Source organism: Lepidothrix coronata, unplaced genomic scaffold (assembly GCF_001604755.1).
Source record: "Lepidothrix coronata isolate B3197 unplaced genomic scaffold, Lepidothrix_coronata-1.0 Scaffold99, whole genome shotgun sequence".
Taxonomy (NCBI): domain Eukaryota; kingdom Metazoa; phylum Chordata; class Aves; order Passeriformes; family Pipridae; genus Lepidothrix; species Lepidothrix coronata.
Window position 1 is genome coordinate 3,399,501 of NW_016690279.1, and position 18,407 is coordinate 3,417,907.

Sequence of the window (18,407 nt, forward strand, 5' to 3'; positions counted from 1 at the left end):
GTAGCGCCACCCAGCGGCCGCACCCTCCCGTCCTCCTCGGGACTACAACTCCCGGCGTGCCTTGCGGGGCGGCCCGCGGTGCATGCCAGGATCCAACCCCTTGCCTCGGTAGACATGGCTGGCGGCCCGTCGCCGCGCCGTGCCGTAAAGCGTCGCGTGTCGCCATAGCGATCGCGCTCTCTCCTCAATCGCTTTGCGACGGCGCCGTGCGGCAGCGGCGGGTGGCGCCTTTGTCCTGGCGGCAGCGGCGGCCTGAGGGGGCTCCGGGACCGGGCCGGCAGCGGCGGTGAGTCTGCGGGGCCGCGGCCGCGCTGCGCCGACCGCCCGGCCGAGCGGAGCGCGGCAGCGAGCCCCAGGGGCGGCCCGGTCCCTTCCGGCCGCCGGCTGGGGCCGGGCCGGGCGCGCCTCGCGGCCTGCGGGCGGGCCGCGCCTCCGCCGCGTGTCCGGGCGGTGCGGAACCGCCGGGGCTCGGGGCGGGCCGTGAGCGGCGCTGGCAGCGCCCGGGCCCTGGCGGACTTGCGGGGGCCGCGGGGAGAGCGGCCCGTAGGAGCGGCGGCCCGTCCCCGCCGCCCCGGGAGCTGCGGGGAGCCCGCGGCGTCGGGGCGGGAGGAAGGCGGAGGCGCTCCCCGGGTTACCGTGTGCGGAGGGCGGGGCGGGCGGGTGGGTCGGCCCCGAGGGGAGCCCCCCGCTCCTCGGCACCACTGCCTTCTGCCCTCGGTGCCAGCCGGGCCCGCGGACTTCTCGCGGAGTTGTGTCGTGTTTCGCTTGTGGCAAATTAGCTCCAATGCACCACTCCGGCAGAGTCTTGCTTCCCGAAGCTGTAGCGCTACTAATAAACAACTTTGGGTTTAAGTTTAAGGTTTTTAGAGATGTGGCTTTAATTAACTTCCAGAGGATTTGTTGGCGCAGGAGGTGCCGTGGGCTGTCCTGTCATAGTTACTCCGGGGGGAATTGGCACCTTTAAGCTACTCTGGTGCCTCTCTGGCTGCATCCATACAGAAAGATTTAATGTAGGAATTAGTTGTTCACCTGGTGTAGCGTGGCTAGAGCTGAGACAACAACATTCGTTTATTCTGGTCTTATGATCACTAAATGGCCCTTAACTATGTGATCAACTGCGTGGGAAATGGTCAGAGCCGGGAAATGCTCTTAGATGGAAGTTCTGGAGTAACTCAACTCATCTGAGTGTTGGGATTGAAGTGGGAAAAAGGCTCCCTGTTTTTCTTCACGTGGAAAGCTCTTGCACCTTGTTCCTCAGCCACCCCCACATCCCCGCCCTTGAGGAAAAGAAAAGGGAGTTTCTTACAGCTTTTTATGTTGCAAGTGAGGTGTCCCAGCAGCAGCTGGGGGCCTGTTTGACACCTGTTTGCTGTGTGTGTCTGTGGCATCCCCGAGACCACCCGCACAGATGTGGCCCCAGCAGGTGTTTGCAGGGGCTCTGTGTCCCCATCCCTGTCCCTGGTGGTGCTCAGAGCTGGATAAGGAATCCTGCTCCTCATGGGAACTTGGGCCAGATGGGTCCTTCCATGTTTTATTGCCACTTTGTCATTTTGGGGGAATTTTGAAAACTTCTTTCCCCTCAGCTAATGAGAACTTGAGCTGCAGTAGTGGAATAGAAATCCAGTGCTTCCATGCAGAAAAACGTGATGAGATTTGGCCCTTCTGTTGGGGAAGGTAAAATTCTATATATGCATGTGTGTGTGGACAAACTTGCAGGACGATTGGGGCAAAAGTGATGGAGAGAATGAATTTTGTTGAATTTTGGTTTCGGTGTTGGGTTTTTTTCCTCCTCCCTGTTCTGGCAGTTCATTTTAAGAGGTTTATTAGGCAGGGAGCCGTTCTCTGCCTCCCATTTCTGCAGAGTTTCCCAAAAAATGGGAAGAGTGATACAAATGTGAAATTGATTGATCTTTAAAGAATAAATAAATAATTTTATGTCTCAAATCTGGAGTAGATGTATTTTTCATGCCAGTTAAGTGTTGTAAAAGTATTTATATGAAGCTGGGTTTGTGTTTTTGGACATTTGGCTTGTTTTATTTAGAGATAACTTTTAAATTGTATCCTCTAGGTTGCTGCTAGGGATTGTGCTGGTTGTAGGCACCACATGATTAATAGGAGAAGTTTTTGTTGATACACTCAATGTCATCAGCTTTCTCTTTCCAGGCTTCTTGCATGCTGCAAGCAGAAAATCCCATCCTGCATTCCTCTAGGTGAATGTTTAGGAAGTAGGACAACTTTATTAAATAGTTTTCAAACTTTCGAGTTCATCTTGAAAGTTCCAGGGTTATCCATTTCTTTCAGCTTTATCTGGTGGTGAATTTTGAACCAGAAAGTCTGAATTGTGGGGGTGGTGTTTCTTATTAGCTTGGTAGTGTTTGTTATGTTATTTTTGTTTGTTGTTTTTTTTGTTTTGTTTTGTAATTGTTTGAGTGAGTTTGTGCAGTGAATGTTGCTGACTGCTCCAGCTGTGTGCAGTGGTGTGGGCTAAGGGAATGTGCTTTTGCTGCATGGGGGAGGTGAGGAAGGGTGCAGCATTTACCTGGGGGTGGTTAAATTCCCAGCTGTGGACCCGCCTGCTGTGGGAGCTGACATCTCCATGGGGACAGGGATTTGCTGTCTGACGGGTATGGGTGAGAAGCTTTGCTTTCTGGAGTTGGAAAGCTGAGATATCACATTTAGTGAAGTGATCCAGGTGTGGTCTCTCAGGAGCGTTTCAGCAGTACTTCCTGATGCCTCATTCCAAGCCTTATTGGAATATTTGGGTGCTGTTATGCAATGTTGCAATGAGTGTTTCCTTTCCGCTTATTAAAATATTGCATAAATTTCAACGCTTCTTGCCAGTGGATTGAAGAACTAGATGTGACAACAATGGGTGTATTGAAAAGCTTAAAGTTAAGGCTTTTTAGTGGAAAATTAGTGCTATTTGTATCTTAGGTTGGAGTTAAACCATTAAAACCTATCTGCAAAATAATTAGGTTTGCTACCTTTCGGTATTACAGAAAAGCTCAACCAAAATGCTGCAGTGAACGTTTTTGCCTGACCTCTGTGTCCCTCATATTAAGATTTCTCTGGAGTGAAGTTTGCGTCAAGCAGACCCAGTTGGCTTCTAGTCTGCAAAGCTGTTAAGTTTAATCTTGTTCCAGTTTAATTTTAATGTCATGGATTGAAATTATATGCATGGCCATTTTTCTTTTTTGCGAAGAGTTGGATTTGGAACGAAAGCAAAATGGCTCGAGGACGCAAGAGCAATAGCATCAAACAGAGCGACTTCACTAACAGCACCAATCCTCAGGATTTAGAGAGAAGACTTTTTGTCGGCAATTTGCCCACAGACCACATGACTCGTGAAGAAATGGAAGAGATATTTTCAAAATATGGCAAAATCAGGGGTTAGTATATTATCTTATGGCTTTTCGTGGCAGGGATTTCAGTGAGAAATATCGCTTCATGCTTGTCAAATGCTATTTGATGGTGATGAGAGGAGTGACTAATGTTGTTCCTAAAAAGTGACCTTTTAATGATAATTTTCTCTGGAAGAGTGATTCCTTCAGTACAGCTCAAATGTAATGCAAATATATCAGCTGTGGTTTAGCTCTTGGGGTCACGGTGTGATGCTACAATGCTCTTTCAAGTGACTTCTTAGCCTCTCAAGTCAAATCCTGGTCACTTCATGGGCTGTATTTTGGTCACTGCCTTGTCAGAAGGGAGTTGATCAGAGCCTTTGAGCTCTGCATTTTGGTCCTGGTGGATTTGATTTTTCCCAGGAAGTGGGTAGAGCCCCTGTGGGAGTTCAGCTGGTGGGGTTAGGTGTGGGTCGGCACTGTGGCGTGGTTGTAACTGGTCTTGCCCTGCTGTTAACTCTTGCAGCCCTCAGCATGTACCATGGCTATGGGTTCGTGCAGTATGACCGTCTAGAAGATGTCCAGGCCGCTCTGGACGGTGAGAAGGGTCGCCTTTATAAAGGGTATAGATTAGGTAAGGAAAACTGCTCCGCGCTCTCCTGACCCCAGCATGCGTTCGGGAGAAAGAAAGAGTGCTCTGGTTTTAAAGCTCCTTGAAACTTGCCCGGCCTTGGTCTCAAATCACTTTTGCTCAGTGTGGATTTGCCTCCTGAGTTCCCACTCTGTGCTTTACTTGCAGTGTGGCTCACCTTGCTGCCCGGGTCTTACTCTGAATTTTTACATGTTAGCGTTTGGGAAGCTCTCTTACCCTGTGTAAGAAACTGTGCAACAAGTAAGCCCTGGAAAGCGATCCTTGAAACCGCCAGCACGGTTTAATAACATTTGTAAACCAAAACTGGGCTTCGTCTTGACATGCTCAGAGAAATTGGTCACAGCACTTAGCGGCTGGTTGGATAAGTAACCTTAACTCAGATTTTTGCCCATGTGGAACCAGCCCGTTAAGCAGTGCTATAAATACTGAGTACTTTAAAAAGGACATTTTCATAAAGATGAAGATAATTCTGCTAAATGTGCTGGGAGCAGACTTAAATGGAAATGAAAGGTTAGAAATCCACGAGTAATCTTCTAAATGGAAGGAAAAAAATTACTTTGAAGTAAGCCTGTGCTAATTTGAAGAAAAACAGTTTGACTTAGAAAAGAATGAAAGGAGCAATAAATAGTATCCTGTGGGAAGGTGTGTGTACAGTAAAAAATAGGAGCCTGGAGATGGAAATGGAGGCAAATAGATGAGGAGGGTAGAAGGATACAAGAAGAATTGATGTCCAGCATTGTCCAAGTGTAGTGGCTGTTTTAGAAACTAGGAGGTAACTGACTGGAAATGATAAAATTTCTTACTGGAGAGGACCAGTTAATGTCTCTGCTCTCTGTTTTTTAAGAGGCAGAAGGTGTGTTTAATATAATTTCCATTTCAGTGGCAAAACAAAAAAAGGTAAAACAGCAGATACCAAAACTAGACCTCTCAGAAGAATTAACATTTGTGAGGCTCAGTGAAATGCAGAGCTGCCTAGGCTGTTACTGGTGTTTTTCCACAAGCCTGGGAGAACTAGGGAGTTTCCAAGGAGCGAGGAGAGTGCTGCAGGTGAGCCAATAGGCAGCGTAAATGGGATGAGCCTGGCATCAGCGCCTGGAAACAGAGGGATTCTTTCACCTGACACTAGTGAGAAGGGAACTGATTAGTGCCAATCAAAATAAATCCTGTCGAACTTACTCTTATGGTGCTGGAAGTAGCAGATGTACAGATTGCTGTAAGGGGTTTGATTTGATAAGAAACTAGAACAATTAAAACCAACAGAGTTAAATGGGTCTCACATGAATGTCAGTGTAACACAGATGGAATATCTCAGTGCTTTGAGTCATGGTCTGGAAAAACTGATTCCTGGCCATACAGTGCTTTTATAGGTGACTTGGAGAGAAAATAATGTTTTACAAAGAGAATGAGATAATGAGGATTGAGTCACTGATGGTGAAAGGACCTGGACTTCTTAAGCTGGATGCAGACAGGCCTGAGCTTTCAGTGAACCTGGAAGAGAGGGTCTGTGCCCGGCCAGTGCTTTGGACATCCTTGGCCCTACAGAACACAGGTGTGCGAGTAGGGAGGTTTTGGTATCCGTGGGGTTTTGCTGCTGGAATATCGTGTTCAGTTCTGCTTTGCCTGGTTCAAAAAAGGATAATGCTAAATTGGAGAAGCCCTGGTAAAACCTGAGAGAGAGGTTTAGAGTTAAAGAACAAAACTAGCAAAAGCCTCAAGAGGGAAAGGAGTGATGTGATCTGTGTGTTACAGGCAGACCTGGAGATCAGGGAGTTTTAATCTGGTAGGCATAGGTGTGACAATTCCTTAAATGGGAATAAATAGTTTTCTTTAACAGCAGAGTAATTGGCTTCTGGAGTAACTTATTGGAGCTGTGGTGGTTTCTGTGCTCTGAAGACTTTTAAATTGGAATTGCATGTTTTGCTAAAAGATAAGCCCTAGTTCAGTGCCACTGCTGCACTTGAGAGAGGAATGTGATTCCAGAAACTCCTGTCACCTGTGTTTGTTCAGAAGGTTACACTGTGTGATTACAGTGGCCTTGTCATCTCAAAATCCTACAGCATAGAAGACTTTTTGTTTGGGGTTTTTTTCCTGAAGTTTTATCAGTGTTCAAATACTTGACTTGTAAATGCTATTTGCATTAAATAAAGTGTTATTAAATCTGTTCATTTTGCACAAGAGATGGATCCCTGTCAAAGGTGGTTTTCTTCTAGTTAAGTATTTTTGTGCAGAATTAAATACTTTTTTTAATTTGAAATAAATGTATTGGGTGTAAAAATCATAATAGGTTTCTGCAATGGCATCTTAAAACAGAAAATAAAAATAATCTTAAACCAAAGAAAGCAGCTAGTGTCTTGCTTAAAGTTAACACTTGACTTTAAGGGGAAAAAAATTACCAACTAAATAATAAATGCAAGGAGAACAGTTACTTCAGCTATGCAGACTGAGTATTAAATATAATTGCTAATAACTCAACAAGGTAAAAGGTTTGGGGAGAGTTTAACTCCAGTGTAGCATCATACAGGTATTTCCACAAATGCACAGAAGTATTTTCCTGTCTTTAGTGACTAAAACTATGTAGAGAGTAAATGTCCTCCACGTGTAGTTTGTGACAGTAGAAGCTGCAGCTGTGTTTGTTCCTGGAGAGATACTTTGGGGTCCTGTGAATGTTGTTATGCTGCAGTTGTAGTTAATGTTCAGATTGTTCTCGCTTTTCTCCCCCCACAGAAAGGGAACATGCTGCTGCTTCATTGACAACAAGAGCAAAAATTAGACCTGATCCCTTAATTCCAATTTTAGTCTTGAAAATAATAAAGGATAGTTTGGGAAGTTACAGAATATATTAAGACTGACTCTGCCTAAAGACACTGTCGTATGTTTATTCTCTTGCAAGGGCTTTGAAAGTAGTTAATGCAAATAACTCATCAGAAATGTTAATTGTTGATAGATTCTGAGGGAGCAGATAGGGCCTAGGTTTGGTTTGTTCTTCTCCTTAAAAGGCTCTCAGTAAAATGTCCAAAGTCACTTCTATTTGCTCTTGCCCCACTCCAGTGCATTCTTTCATCTCCAGTCAGCTGTCATGGGAGACTTTGTTTCTTAACTGTAGAACAGTGTGGGTCCCTGCCAGTTCTGGGCAACTTCACTTTTGCTGGTTGAAAACAAGACTCTGTTTCTTCAGCTCTCTTATTTCTTTGTGTTTCACTTCATGGAGTTTTTCATGGAGATGTACAGAAGCCAACCAGTTTTCAAATTTCCCGTCCGTTGCCTCAGTTTGCATCCTGTTAACAGTGGTGTTTTGAGTGCACCATGTTGACTTCATAAGGAGCTTGTGCTCCAGGCTCCTGGATCCCATTTCTTGGTGGTGGGGGCTGTGCACCTTAACTGCAGCAGTCCCTTGGAAGGCAGTTGCAAGTGCCACTTGAGAACCCTTGGATTATTTCTGACAAGGGTAGCGGCATGCTCCGTTGAACAGGACTGGCTGTGAACTTAAGACTGTGCTGGCCATCATACCTTTCTTGGAGGTTTTCAGACTCTGCTTTTTCTCCTAGAGTCCATGAGTTGCTTTCTGCTCGCTCATAGACTGCAGAAGAAAGAGGTTCTCTTATGGAATGAAGAGTCTGGATGTAGGCCTGAACATGCAGGGTTAAAACTTCACCCAAAGCTGTCCACCCTATTTTGAAGTCAGAGAAATCCATGAAATTTTCATTATGTTGTACTATCTAAACTTAATAAAAAATTGTCAAAGTGACAATGTCTCTCTGCTGAATGGATTTTCTTGCACCATCTGGATGTTGTTGAGCTTAAGTTGCTTTCATTTGAATTGTGCTGATGATCTTTTTTTTTGTTTCATAGCATTGAACAGATGGGTTGATTATTCTTTACAGATATTAATAAAGCAGTGGAAAGAAGAAATATGAATAAGGCTTCATCAAGGTCCAGTCCGACACGAAGGTAAAGTACCTGGAAGCAGTGAGTTATACTAGGAATTCAGGCCTCCAGGGCATGAGCCCATCGGCCTGTGCTAAATGTCTGTGTCTCTTCCCTACCGCCACCTCCCCACTCCAACAGCGATGCTCCGGTGAGACAGTCGGGACGTGGCTGCTCCACCTCTGGGAGCCCTTCTGGCTCTGACACCTCGAGGGGCACGAGGGAAACCTCGTGTCTACTGCTGTTACTGCAGCCAAGTGTTAGGTTTTGCAGCACAGGCTGTAAGAGCCTTGTGAGGAAGAGTACCCTTGATGTTTGCTCCTGCCTCCAGCATCGGAGAAGCCGAGGCATAGCTAAAGAATGCCAAGGGGTTGCAGCACAGCACCGGGAACACTGCAGAGGACTTTGGGGTCTTGCCTCTTCTGATGGTGAAAGCTACCAGTGTGAGAATGAGACTGGAAAAGAGCACTTGAATGAAGCACAAGACAGAGCAAAATGTCTCTTGCATGGTCCTGCCTGCACCTGCGCTCGTGTTGTCTGTGCCTGGAGCCCCCAGAGTGTGGTACTGACATGTACCCTCCAGCTTCTGGTTCACCACTTCTCAATGGGCACAGTGTGACTTCCCTCTGTGTGGGAAGTCACAGGCAAGGGGAGAAGACATGGATGGACCTGCCACAGGAAGATTACTTCAGTTTCCTTTCCACAGCATTACTAGGGAGCACACAAAGACATGCTGGTGGTGTAGTTTGGTATAAGGCAAACTGTGCCTGTACTGTAAAGTTTTCCACACAAAGGATTGGTTCTTGTTGAACTTGAAGGTAATCAAGCTCCCACGTGTCTGGTGTTCTTCACTAACTTGACCAGTTAAATTACCAAAAATGGGAAAAAAGTGCAACTAGCAGGACGTTTACACCAAAAAAAAGCCCAGAGAATGAGTAGCTTCAATTCTTGGCACCATTTATGTTTTTTATGTGTTGCACTTACCCCGCACAGGGCCAGATGTGCCTGCAGAGACCAGTGGGTGGGTGTCAGGCCCAGGAAATGCTTTGGGCACACAGCTCTTGTTCTGTGGGTTCCCGTGACGATGCAGCAAACTTTGGGCCAAGCAGAGTCAGGTGTGCTCCGTGCTGGTGTGAAGACCTTGGGAGTACGTGAGCAGCAGGCGCTGATGGCATGTCTTTGGCCTCCGTGCCACTGATGGCGTCGTGCAGCACTGCAGGGGTGAGGGGCAGGCACCCATGCCAAGAGCACTGGTCCTTGGACCATGCTGCAGAGGGACAAGCAGCAGGCACTGATGCCATGGGCATCGGAACCTGTGACACCCTGCCTGTGTGAGGTGCCCATGTCATGGCCCTAAGGAGCACTGAAGGTGCGTGAGCCACGCTGCTGTGGGCACCAGGCTGTGAACTGAACTGCCACGGCTGCCGAAGGCTTTGGTGCCACTTGACAGGCACTGGATTCCAGCTGGCACTGCAGACACTGTGGTCATCCCATGTGGTTAGCACCAGGTCCCACACAGCACCGTGGGCATGGGAGGCGATGAGCTCTCAGTCATCAAGTCCTGGGCGTGGCTGTGGGCGATGGACTCTGGCCCACGCCATGGCCTGGGATCAAGCCGGGCTGCAGAGCCCTGCGCTGCCGGGCCAGCAGTGCCGTGTCCCGAACAGGTGTGGGTAGTGGTACCAGCACTGCAGGAGTCGGACCATGGAGACTGAGGTGTGGAAGTGGAAGGAGCTGTGCCTTTGTGCTGCCACCTCCGTGGAGCTGGGCAGCCACGCGGGCTCGAGAGCCGAGGGGACCTGTGCCACGTCTCTACTTCTGTCGCAGTTGTGTGTTGTTCATTCCGGATCTTTTTGTCTCTGCAGATAATGAATGTGGCCTGTTCTGGTCACCCCCACTCCAGCAGAATAAATGTCATATGCCAAACAATTCCCCTGCATCTGGCTGTTTTGCTAAATGGTCTCACAGCTACCGAAAGATCAGCCACTCGACCTCCATTAGAGCAAGTCAGAAGTTTCCCCTGAGCTTCTGCCATTGTTCACTGTAGGTCTGGGGGGAAGGGGGCCATGACTCTTACGAGATGTGGTTTCAATGCAGATCACAAACAAAAAGCACATTGCCTGTCCAAGAGGCTTAGGGAGTTTGCACTTGTTTATCTGCAAATAGCGTGTCTCTTACAGGAGGAGGCTGTTTATGCTCTTGGTGGCAACTCTAGTTTGTCCCAAAATCTGGCTTGTATCTGACACACAGAGAATGCCAGCACTCCTGTGTGTCCCCAAGCACAACTGAGTGTCCAGCACCAAAATCCATGCACAGACTCTGCTCCTCCATCTTGTCCGCTCTGCCTGACCCTGAACTTGGGCACATCCGACTCGCTGTTCTCTCCAGGTGACCACTACATGACTGCACTGCAGTGGGCGCAGACTTACGTTCTGCTTGTCTTTCATGAACTAGATTAGGCTGGTTGAGAACTGTAAAAGTCTTGTCAAGTTCGGGAAATAAAAAGATTCAAAAAGCTGGTTTTTTTCCTGATGGTTGTCAGTATTTTGGGGGAAGAATATTCCAAACGCATCAAGCGCAGTAGTTTCTCTGCAAGTTTTTTTTGTTTGGCTTTGACTACAGTGAAGTTATGTTTTTTTCTGGAAAACAGAGTACAACTTGGAAAAAACACTACTGTTTTGGGGAAAGATGAAGACTGGAACATTATTCTTCCTTGCCTGTGAAGATAAAGTCTGAATGAGCTGGATCATTCAGATCCAACAGAGAAGCCTGTTGCAGCTGCTGAAGATGCAGTGCTGGTTGGGTTTAGTACCCTCTTAACATGTGACATCATAAACATAAGACTGGTTCTCTACAGAAATATCCCTCAAATCCAGGACACGGCAATAGCTGTTATTGCTTTCTGTCAGCAGCACAAATGCAGCCACAACATGGACCCTGCAGTGTCTTTGGTCACAAGCTGCTCCTTTTTTAATCACACGCCAGTAACATTGTGTCAGGTGTTCTGCTGTCACTGACCAGTGAATTTAATGGATCCCTTGAACGCTCCTGGCTATCACATATTTGTAGGGAGTGGCCTACATCACCTTAAATTCTCTCAGAGAATTTGCAAAACATGTTTGATGGATGATCTGTGGCTGACGTTGGAGGACAGAAGCCTTGAAATGGTCATTTCTGAAGTGCCTGTTCACTTCTTCCGCAGGTGCTCTACACTTTTAGTGATGCTCCATTAAAGAGCTCTCTGGGTCTTGTTTGAATGAACATTAGAATTAAGAACCTTCTCCAGACTTCTTCAAAAATATGATTTTTGGGCAATTTTTGCTGTTGTGGGATAGGAGGGAGGATTCAGCTGCTGAGAGAAGGGTCACTTTGGCACCTCAGGTAAGAGATCTAGGGGTAACCATACCGGTGTCGTTTGCAGGCTAACGGAATTTCCCCGGTGTTTTCCTCAGAGAGCCATATGCCTACGGGGATGGCCGAGATGGCAGACGCGACCGCTCCCCTCTTCGGGGGAGCCCACGGAGGGACCCCAGAGATGGCAGGGATGGCAGGAACGGGCGAGATGCCAGAGACGCTCGAGACATTCGAGCCAGAGACATGCGTGACGCCAGAGACCACAGGGACCCACGGGACCTGCGAGACCCACGGGATATCAGGGATCCAAGGGACCTGCGGGACCCGCGTGATGTTAGAGATCTTCGTGACCCACGGGAGCCGCTGTATGACCGATACAGGGATCCGCGGGATATGAGAAATGCACGAGATGTGAGGGATCCACGGGATATGAGAGACCCTCGAGACCCCATGTACAGGTAAACTCGGCCGGATCGTGTTTGCCAGTTCATTTTTATGGCGTTTCTGCCGCGCTGGCTGTGCTGGTTTAGGTGGTATCAGGTGTTTAAGGAAATCACCCTGGCTGGGGAGAGTCATGCTGTGGGGAGTGGGTGGGTACCTCAGATATTAAACTTGGGGAGGGTCTGTGTGGGATGCACTGGCCGAAGTCACTGCCTGAGACTGTGCTGGAGCACGGAACCCTTTGCTGTTTCTGTGAACGTTGCAGACGAGATGAATCTTACGACCGTTACCTGCGCCTTGAGGACTATTACCGGCGCAAGGACGACTCTTACTACGACCGCTACAAGGACCATTTCGATAGAGCTCCAGTGAGTTCAGAGGGTGAGTACCTGGAACGCTTGAATGGGAGGGTGCAGGGGTGCCGCAGTGCCGACCCCGTGGTGTTCTGTGCCCCTCTGAGCAGGTCTAAAGGGCATCACTTGTTCTGTCCCTGCGGCTCGTTTCAGACCGCCTGAAGCGCGAGGAGCGGCGCCGGGAGGAGCTGTACCGTCAGTACTATGAGGAAATCAAGAGGCGTTTCGATGCAGAGAGACCTGTGGATTGTTCTGTGATAGTGGTGAATAAACAGACAAAGTAAGAAAATAGTTACAAACGGTTCTATTATTGCATGGTAGAGGAGAATGGATGTAAACTTAGTCCTGCCTTGAGGCTCTTTGTCTTATGGGTTGCTCTTGAGAAATGTGGTTTTAGAGTCCTCAGAAAGCTATAGCTCCTTGTTGCTCTTCTGGGAATATGTGTTGATGAGATGTGGAAATGTATCTTGTGATTGCATTTATTTCCCCATTGTTACCTATCTCTGTACCTTCTCCTCATACTTTTCTACCTACTCTTCATATCAGCCTGTCATGACAGGCTGAGTTCTGTAGGTTGGCTGCTCTGCTCTGTACCCCTTGGACGTCTGCAGGCATAAATTTCCTCCCTTAATGAGTTCAGTTTAAACACGTTTGTGTGAACAAATTTATAATAGCGTAAATCCCTTTGCAAACACTCTCTCTCAGCTAAGCCAAGGCTTGATTTGTAATTTATTTCAGTTAAACTGAAATGACTGATTCAGATCAGAATAAGGGCTTTTCTATTACTGTAATGGGATTGCTTTAGTACTGTCCTGATAAACATAATGAAGTTGGGCAAGTCATCAGAAAAGCGAATCTGAGATGGTGGAGAGGGTGAATGTGCCAAGGTTTCTGTTTCTGTGTGTGACTGACGTGTTAAACTGCTGGCTTTGCTTTGTGACAGGGAGTACGCCGAGTCAGTGGGGCGGAAGGTGCGGGATCTGGGCATGGTAGTGGACCTGATCTTCCTCAACACAGAGATGTCACTGACACAAGCCCTGGATGATGTGAGCAGAGGAGGGTCTCCTTTTGCCATTGTCATCACCCAGCAGCATCAAGTTCACCGCTCTTGCACTGTTAACATCATGTTTGGCACCCCACAAGGTACTGAGGTCTCAGTAGGCTGGGAACTGTGTGGTCACTCTGAACCTTTCTTTCAGGCAGAACCACACAGGACAAAGGTCATCCTTGCTGTCACATAAGTAGTTATTAATGAGTTGACACAGTGTCATAAACGTGAATATCATTATTTACAAGCTCCCATAACACTCTGTTTGCCCTTTGTCAAAAGGACTGTCTAATTCCTGCCAAGAGGGAATCTCTGATGTGTTTTTGGCTTCTAACACTGCCAGCTTTCCTGTCTCAGGAAAAGTCATGGACCCCAGTGCTAGAAATGGCTGCACTGCCCTGGGAGATCTCTGAGTAATACCAGCCCAACCTTAGTCTATCACTTGTTGCTTTCAAAGAGAGCCTGTTTGGAATGTGACAAATTACAGTACACATTTCAAATGTGTTTTAATAAAGATTTGGTCAAGGTAGAGATCTGATGATGAAACTGGGAGGAGTTATAAAAAGATAGAACTACAAAGTGTTTGGGTATATGTGCTCTACTTTTAGAGCCATTACACTTGTCACATCACTTTCCATTTCAGGGGGTGACTTGGTTGTTGCATGAGGGTGGGTGTAGGTATTAAAAATGCCTTATGAGAATGTGATCTGGGAAAGCAGCCTTTGCTCTGATCATAGGCCTGTTCATATGCTCTGTCTACACAGGTGACTGGTTTGACCGAAGTTGAGCTTTCAAAGGTTATTTCTCCCTTACTGTGTTCCCAAATAATGTTCTGTGAGTTCATCTGGGAGAGAAAATGTCTGAGTGCACAGTCAGTGATTGGTGTGTGCTCACTGACTGGAGAAGCCCAGTTTCTTTTAACATCAGATGCAGATGTGATAGGAGAGTTCCCTCATTTCCTGAAGGAACACAGCTCATGCACGCTGTCACTGGGCTTTCCGCTGCCCTTGGTTTTAACTCTTAACTCCTTTGGTTTAACACCTGTTAAACCTCTGGCGGGAGGCCAAAGCTTCTTTTCTGCACTGGATCTGCCGGTGTATCAGAGCTGGTGGGAACCCCAGTCATTAGCTCATCCACAGCTCATTGCAGAGATTAAATATGCTCACTTCAACTGCTCATGGCCACCTTTCCCTGCACGGTTGTTTCAGGGAACTCTTTCACAACCTGTGCAAAGCGTAATGTTAAAATGAACCCCAGTTTCCTGTTAGGTGGAAAAGGCTGGCAGGATTGGATGTTCTGCAGGTGTGAGAAGTGCCCTGCCCAGAGCTTTGGGCACTTTTTGGAAGGTGAAGACTCTTTTGATCTCCATGCTTAAATCTGTGTTCAGGGGAATGTTTGCCTGTGTGCTTTGGGAGGTTGAAATAATGACCTCAAAACACTGTTGGAATTGGCCGTTATTCATTTTGTCACAGAAGAACTTGATTGCTGCTCGTTGCCCCAGAGTGGTGAACGTGAGCAGCCATGTGACACTAAGCCAGTGCTGCTTCCTCCCCAGCTGCACCAGCACATGCGATGTTAAGGCGTTGGCAGTACAGAAACAAAAGTGTTCCCATGGCTGTCCTCCTCTGGGAAGCCTACAGCCTTCAAAGGGCAAGCTTTGGATCTGTCCAAGGGTTTAGCAGTAAAATGACTGGGACTGTCTCCTCTTGGAGTGCTGAGGATTTATGTGAGAGGTAGAGGGAGCTGCTTTCCCTTTTAACTGGTGAGAGGCAGGAAAGACATTTCTGGGATGACAGGATGTCTGCTTAGAGCTTTGGGCCTTGGAAGGAAAGGCTGGCCTTGCTGGGTGATAGCTGTGGGCCTTTTGTTGGCCTTGGAAATGTAACTGTTTCCGTGTGCCTGGGAAACTCCCAAGTCTGCACTGGCACTCCCTGGGCAGTGCCTGCTGCTGACTGTGCTGTGCTGGTGGTCAGGGGGGAACGGAACCTCCCTCAGTGTCACTTCAGGTCACTGTCACTCAGGAACGGCACCTCCCTCAGTGTCACTTCAGGTCACTCAGAGTGTTTCTTTCCTTGTGCAGAACACCGCAACATGCCCCAAGCTGATGCCATGGTGCTGGTGGCAAGGAATTACGAGCGCTACAAAACAGAGTCCCGGGAGAAGGAGCGGGAGGAGATCGCCCGGCAGGCTGCCAAGATGGCAGATGAAGCTGTTCTGCAGGAGCGGGAGCGCCCACCCCCCATGGAGGAGGGTGTCAGAGGAGGTCACCCTCCTGGGATCCAGGCTCTCTTGAACCTGCTGGCAGACAATCGCTACCTGACTGCTGAGGAGATAGATAAAGTCATTAATTACCTGAGGGACCGGAAGGAACGGTTACTGCGGGGCAGCTCTGAATCTCTGCAGGGTGAGTCTCTTGGCCCCAGGCAAGGTTTATCATGTGGTTTGTGGCCCACGGGGCTGGGACAGGAGAAGAGTCCTGGGACTGCAGAGGAGTCTGGGAGCATGATTTTACTGAGATGGACATGTCCTTGGGAGTCCTGAGACAATTTAGAGTTTTCATGTGGAAGACCTTTTACAGTGGATTCTCTTAGGGCACCCACGGGACTGCCATAACTGATTGGGTTGCTACACTCAGTTCTGCAGTGTGGTTTGGGTTCCCAGAGCTGTGCAGCTCCAGTCAGAGGGTGGGTGTTCACTGATGCTGTGTCTTTGGTATCAGTTTCACTAGTTTTCTTTAGATGCCCCTTCAAGGGCATTTGCAGAGGTTTAACCACCTTTCCTTCCTTTCCCAGCACCTATGTCAAGACAGTCTTTGGGGGCACCTTCAGGATCATCCCTGGGTAGTCAGTCCAGCCTTCCAAGCTCTCAGACTCATCAGGGTTCACAGCCTCTGGTCTCTACTCCTTCTGTTCCAGTATCCTCTTCTAATCCTCAGCAGGAGCTTCAAGCAAAAATCCTCAGTCTCTTCAACAGCGGGGCGGCAGCAGCAGCGGCCGCCGTGGCAAACAGCAGTCCCGCGGCCCCCGCGGGCTCTTCGGGCAGCACTCCCAACCAGAACTTTGCTAACCTGGCCGGCGGGCAGCCCCGGCCAGCACAGATGAGTGCTGGAAATCTAAACCAGGCTCAGCAGAGATTGCAGACTCCAAGCACGCAGCTTCCTGCTCTGCCAGGCCCTTCGAGAAACGCGGGTCCGAGACCTGGGGCTCCTCCACAACCTCAGCCGCTCTATGGTCAGCACCAAACCCGCCTCCCTGCGCCTGGCAGTGTGCCCGCTCAAAGGCCAGTGTCTTCTGGTATCAACTTTGACAACCCCAGTGTACAGAAAGCCTTGGACACCCTTATCCAGAGTGGTCCTGCGCTCTCCCACCTTGTGAGCCAAACTGTGGCCCAGGGGCGAGCAGGGTCCTCAGCCCAGCAGCCGATGGGTTCCTACCAGCGACACTATTAGAGCTGAGCTGTGAGGCCTGTTCCCCTTCCCTTTGCCATTCCATACTTATAGCTGTTTAAGGAGTCTCCCATCCTTGACCCGGGACAGATGCCCTGGACGTGCATGTCCTCTCCACTCTGGTGAGAGCGTACCCCCCACAGCATTGCTGCCGATGGTTGCTGGTGCTGCCCTCCTTCTCCTTGATCTGGTTAGCAGTGTTTGGAGCAGAATGCTTCGTTTTCTCTGCAGCACAATGTTGGATCATTGGTTGTATTGTCCCATCCCAGTATGCCGCAGTATCAGTCCTGCTGCATTTTCCTCACTCCCAGCACCTGGTGCACCTTCCCACTGAGCTGCAGTCTGGGCTCACTGAATGGTCTCAGTATAGTTTTGGGTCAGTGGTTTTGAGGAATTAAGGGACTGAACACAGCGTCGTGCTAATGGGCCTTGGACACCCACCACTGTGGGCACTATTTTTCTTTGGAATTCTTTTTTTTTTTTTTCTTCTTTTTTTAATGGTGTATAAGCCAGTTGGGAAGTACAGTGATAGCACTAGCAGCCAAAATCGTGAAGCACATGCCTGACCACTGCTCAGTAACCAGAACTGTGCCCTGCAGCCCCTCCACGCTGGCCTACCCTGTCCCGGCAGGGAGGCACGTGCTCCTCACCTCGCCCTGTGTTGAGCACAGATCTGCAGCACAAGAGCTTCCAGCCAAGGCAGAGGTTTCAAACGGTCTGTTAGTTTTCCTACACCAAGTAATCAGTGTCAAGATCAGTCTGTTAAATTTGGTGTATAAATTTCCTTTTCTTACAGCCTTTGGGACGGTTGTTAGTGTAGATCAGCTGCAGCCATGCTGATGTGCTGCTGGCCCTCCCCTGGGAACACCTAACACTAAGTATGGGGGGAATCCTGCTCTCTGAAACCTCACCTTGTTGTTATGGGGCGTTCTGTCCATCTGAGGAGGAGAGGCAGTGCCAAGATGCAATACCATAATTTTATACGTTTTTTCAGTGCTTTGGCAGTGGACAGTGGAGTGGAAGATCAGGCAGTGATTCTTCACCGTGTTTTTAACCGGTAACATACTTTGATACCAGAACACAAAACATCTCTTAACTGTGTGGTCCTCCCCGTCATGGCCTTCTTGGAGTCTGTGGGCTTCCTACAGGGAATCGAGAGACACTGAGGAAGCAGAGGATTTACTTTGTCCCGGGTGGTTTTGTGTTGTAGCATTTCTTTTCTCTCTGTGCTGTTAACAAGAGGACATTACTTTCTAATAAAAGGCCGTAAAAATTATTTGTTGCATTTTTTGACACCTCAGTACTCCTGGAATACGTTATTCTGCTCTCCTGGATGAGCTGTGCCAGATGCTGCTCCGTGATGGATGCTGAGCGGAACACGTGCAGACCTTGCTGCAAGAGTGTCCGTGCTGTCTCAGTTTATAACACTTTGGTTCAAAGGACCTCACAGGTACTTGCTGTCACAGAGGACTGGGGTGATCCTGGGCAGTGTGTGGGGTCAGGGAGCAGCACGTGGCAGGGCTGGCAGGAGAGGTCAGGAGCCTCTCCAGTGGCCGGTGGTGGGAGAGGTGGGCAGGGCTGGTCCGTGTCACTGCTGCAGCTGCTGCACAAGGTCGGGGTCTGTGAGTCCCTGCGCCTTCAGCACTGGCGTCCCATGACCTCAGGCTGCTGTCACCACACAGCCTGAATCTGGACAGCAGTGTGTCTGTCTGCCATCCCTCCTCCTGTCTCTGTTAGACCCATTCTCTGCCTCTACAACCCCGCAGCCAGGTACAGCACCTCTGCTGGGGTGATCAGAAATCTGCATGAGGTGAAACGTGGGAACTGCGGCCCCTTGGGAGGGGCTGTT

General features: G+C 48.7%; 1 protein-coding gene across 4 annotated transcripts; it reads left to right on the forward strand.

Annotated features, from left to right (window-relative positions):
* The first annotated feature begins 183 nt into the window (after window positions 1–183).
* Window positions 184–17,834, forward strand: NCOA5 (nuclear receptor coactivator 5). Of its 4 annotated transcripts, none has more exons than XM_017822782.1 (10): window positions 184–286; window positions 3,203–3,389; window positions 3,868–3,975; window positions 7,875–7,941; window positions 11,370–11,729; window positions 11,978–12,093; window positions 12,219–12,345; window positions 13,009–13,208; window positions 15,194–15,517; window positions 15,906–17,834. In XM_017822782.1, the coding sequence occupies exons 2-10, from the start codon at window positions 3,227–3,229 to the stop codon at window positions 16,559–16,561; spliced, it is 2,121 nt and encodes a 706-aa protein (XP_017678271.1). In that variant the 5' UTR covers window positions 184–286; window positions 3,203–3,226; the 3' UTR covers window positions 16,562–17,834. The 4 variants fall into 4 exon arrangements, with proteins under 4 accessions (XP_017678271.1, XP_017678274.1, XP_017678272.1 ...); XM_017822783.1 differs by lacking the exon at window positions 184–286 and adding an exon at window positions 1,584–1,674; XM_017822784.1 differs by lacking the exon at window positions 184–286 and having other exon boundaries at window positions 7,843–7,941.
* The last annotated feature ends 573 nt before the right edge of the window (window positions 17,835–18,407 follow it).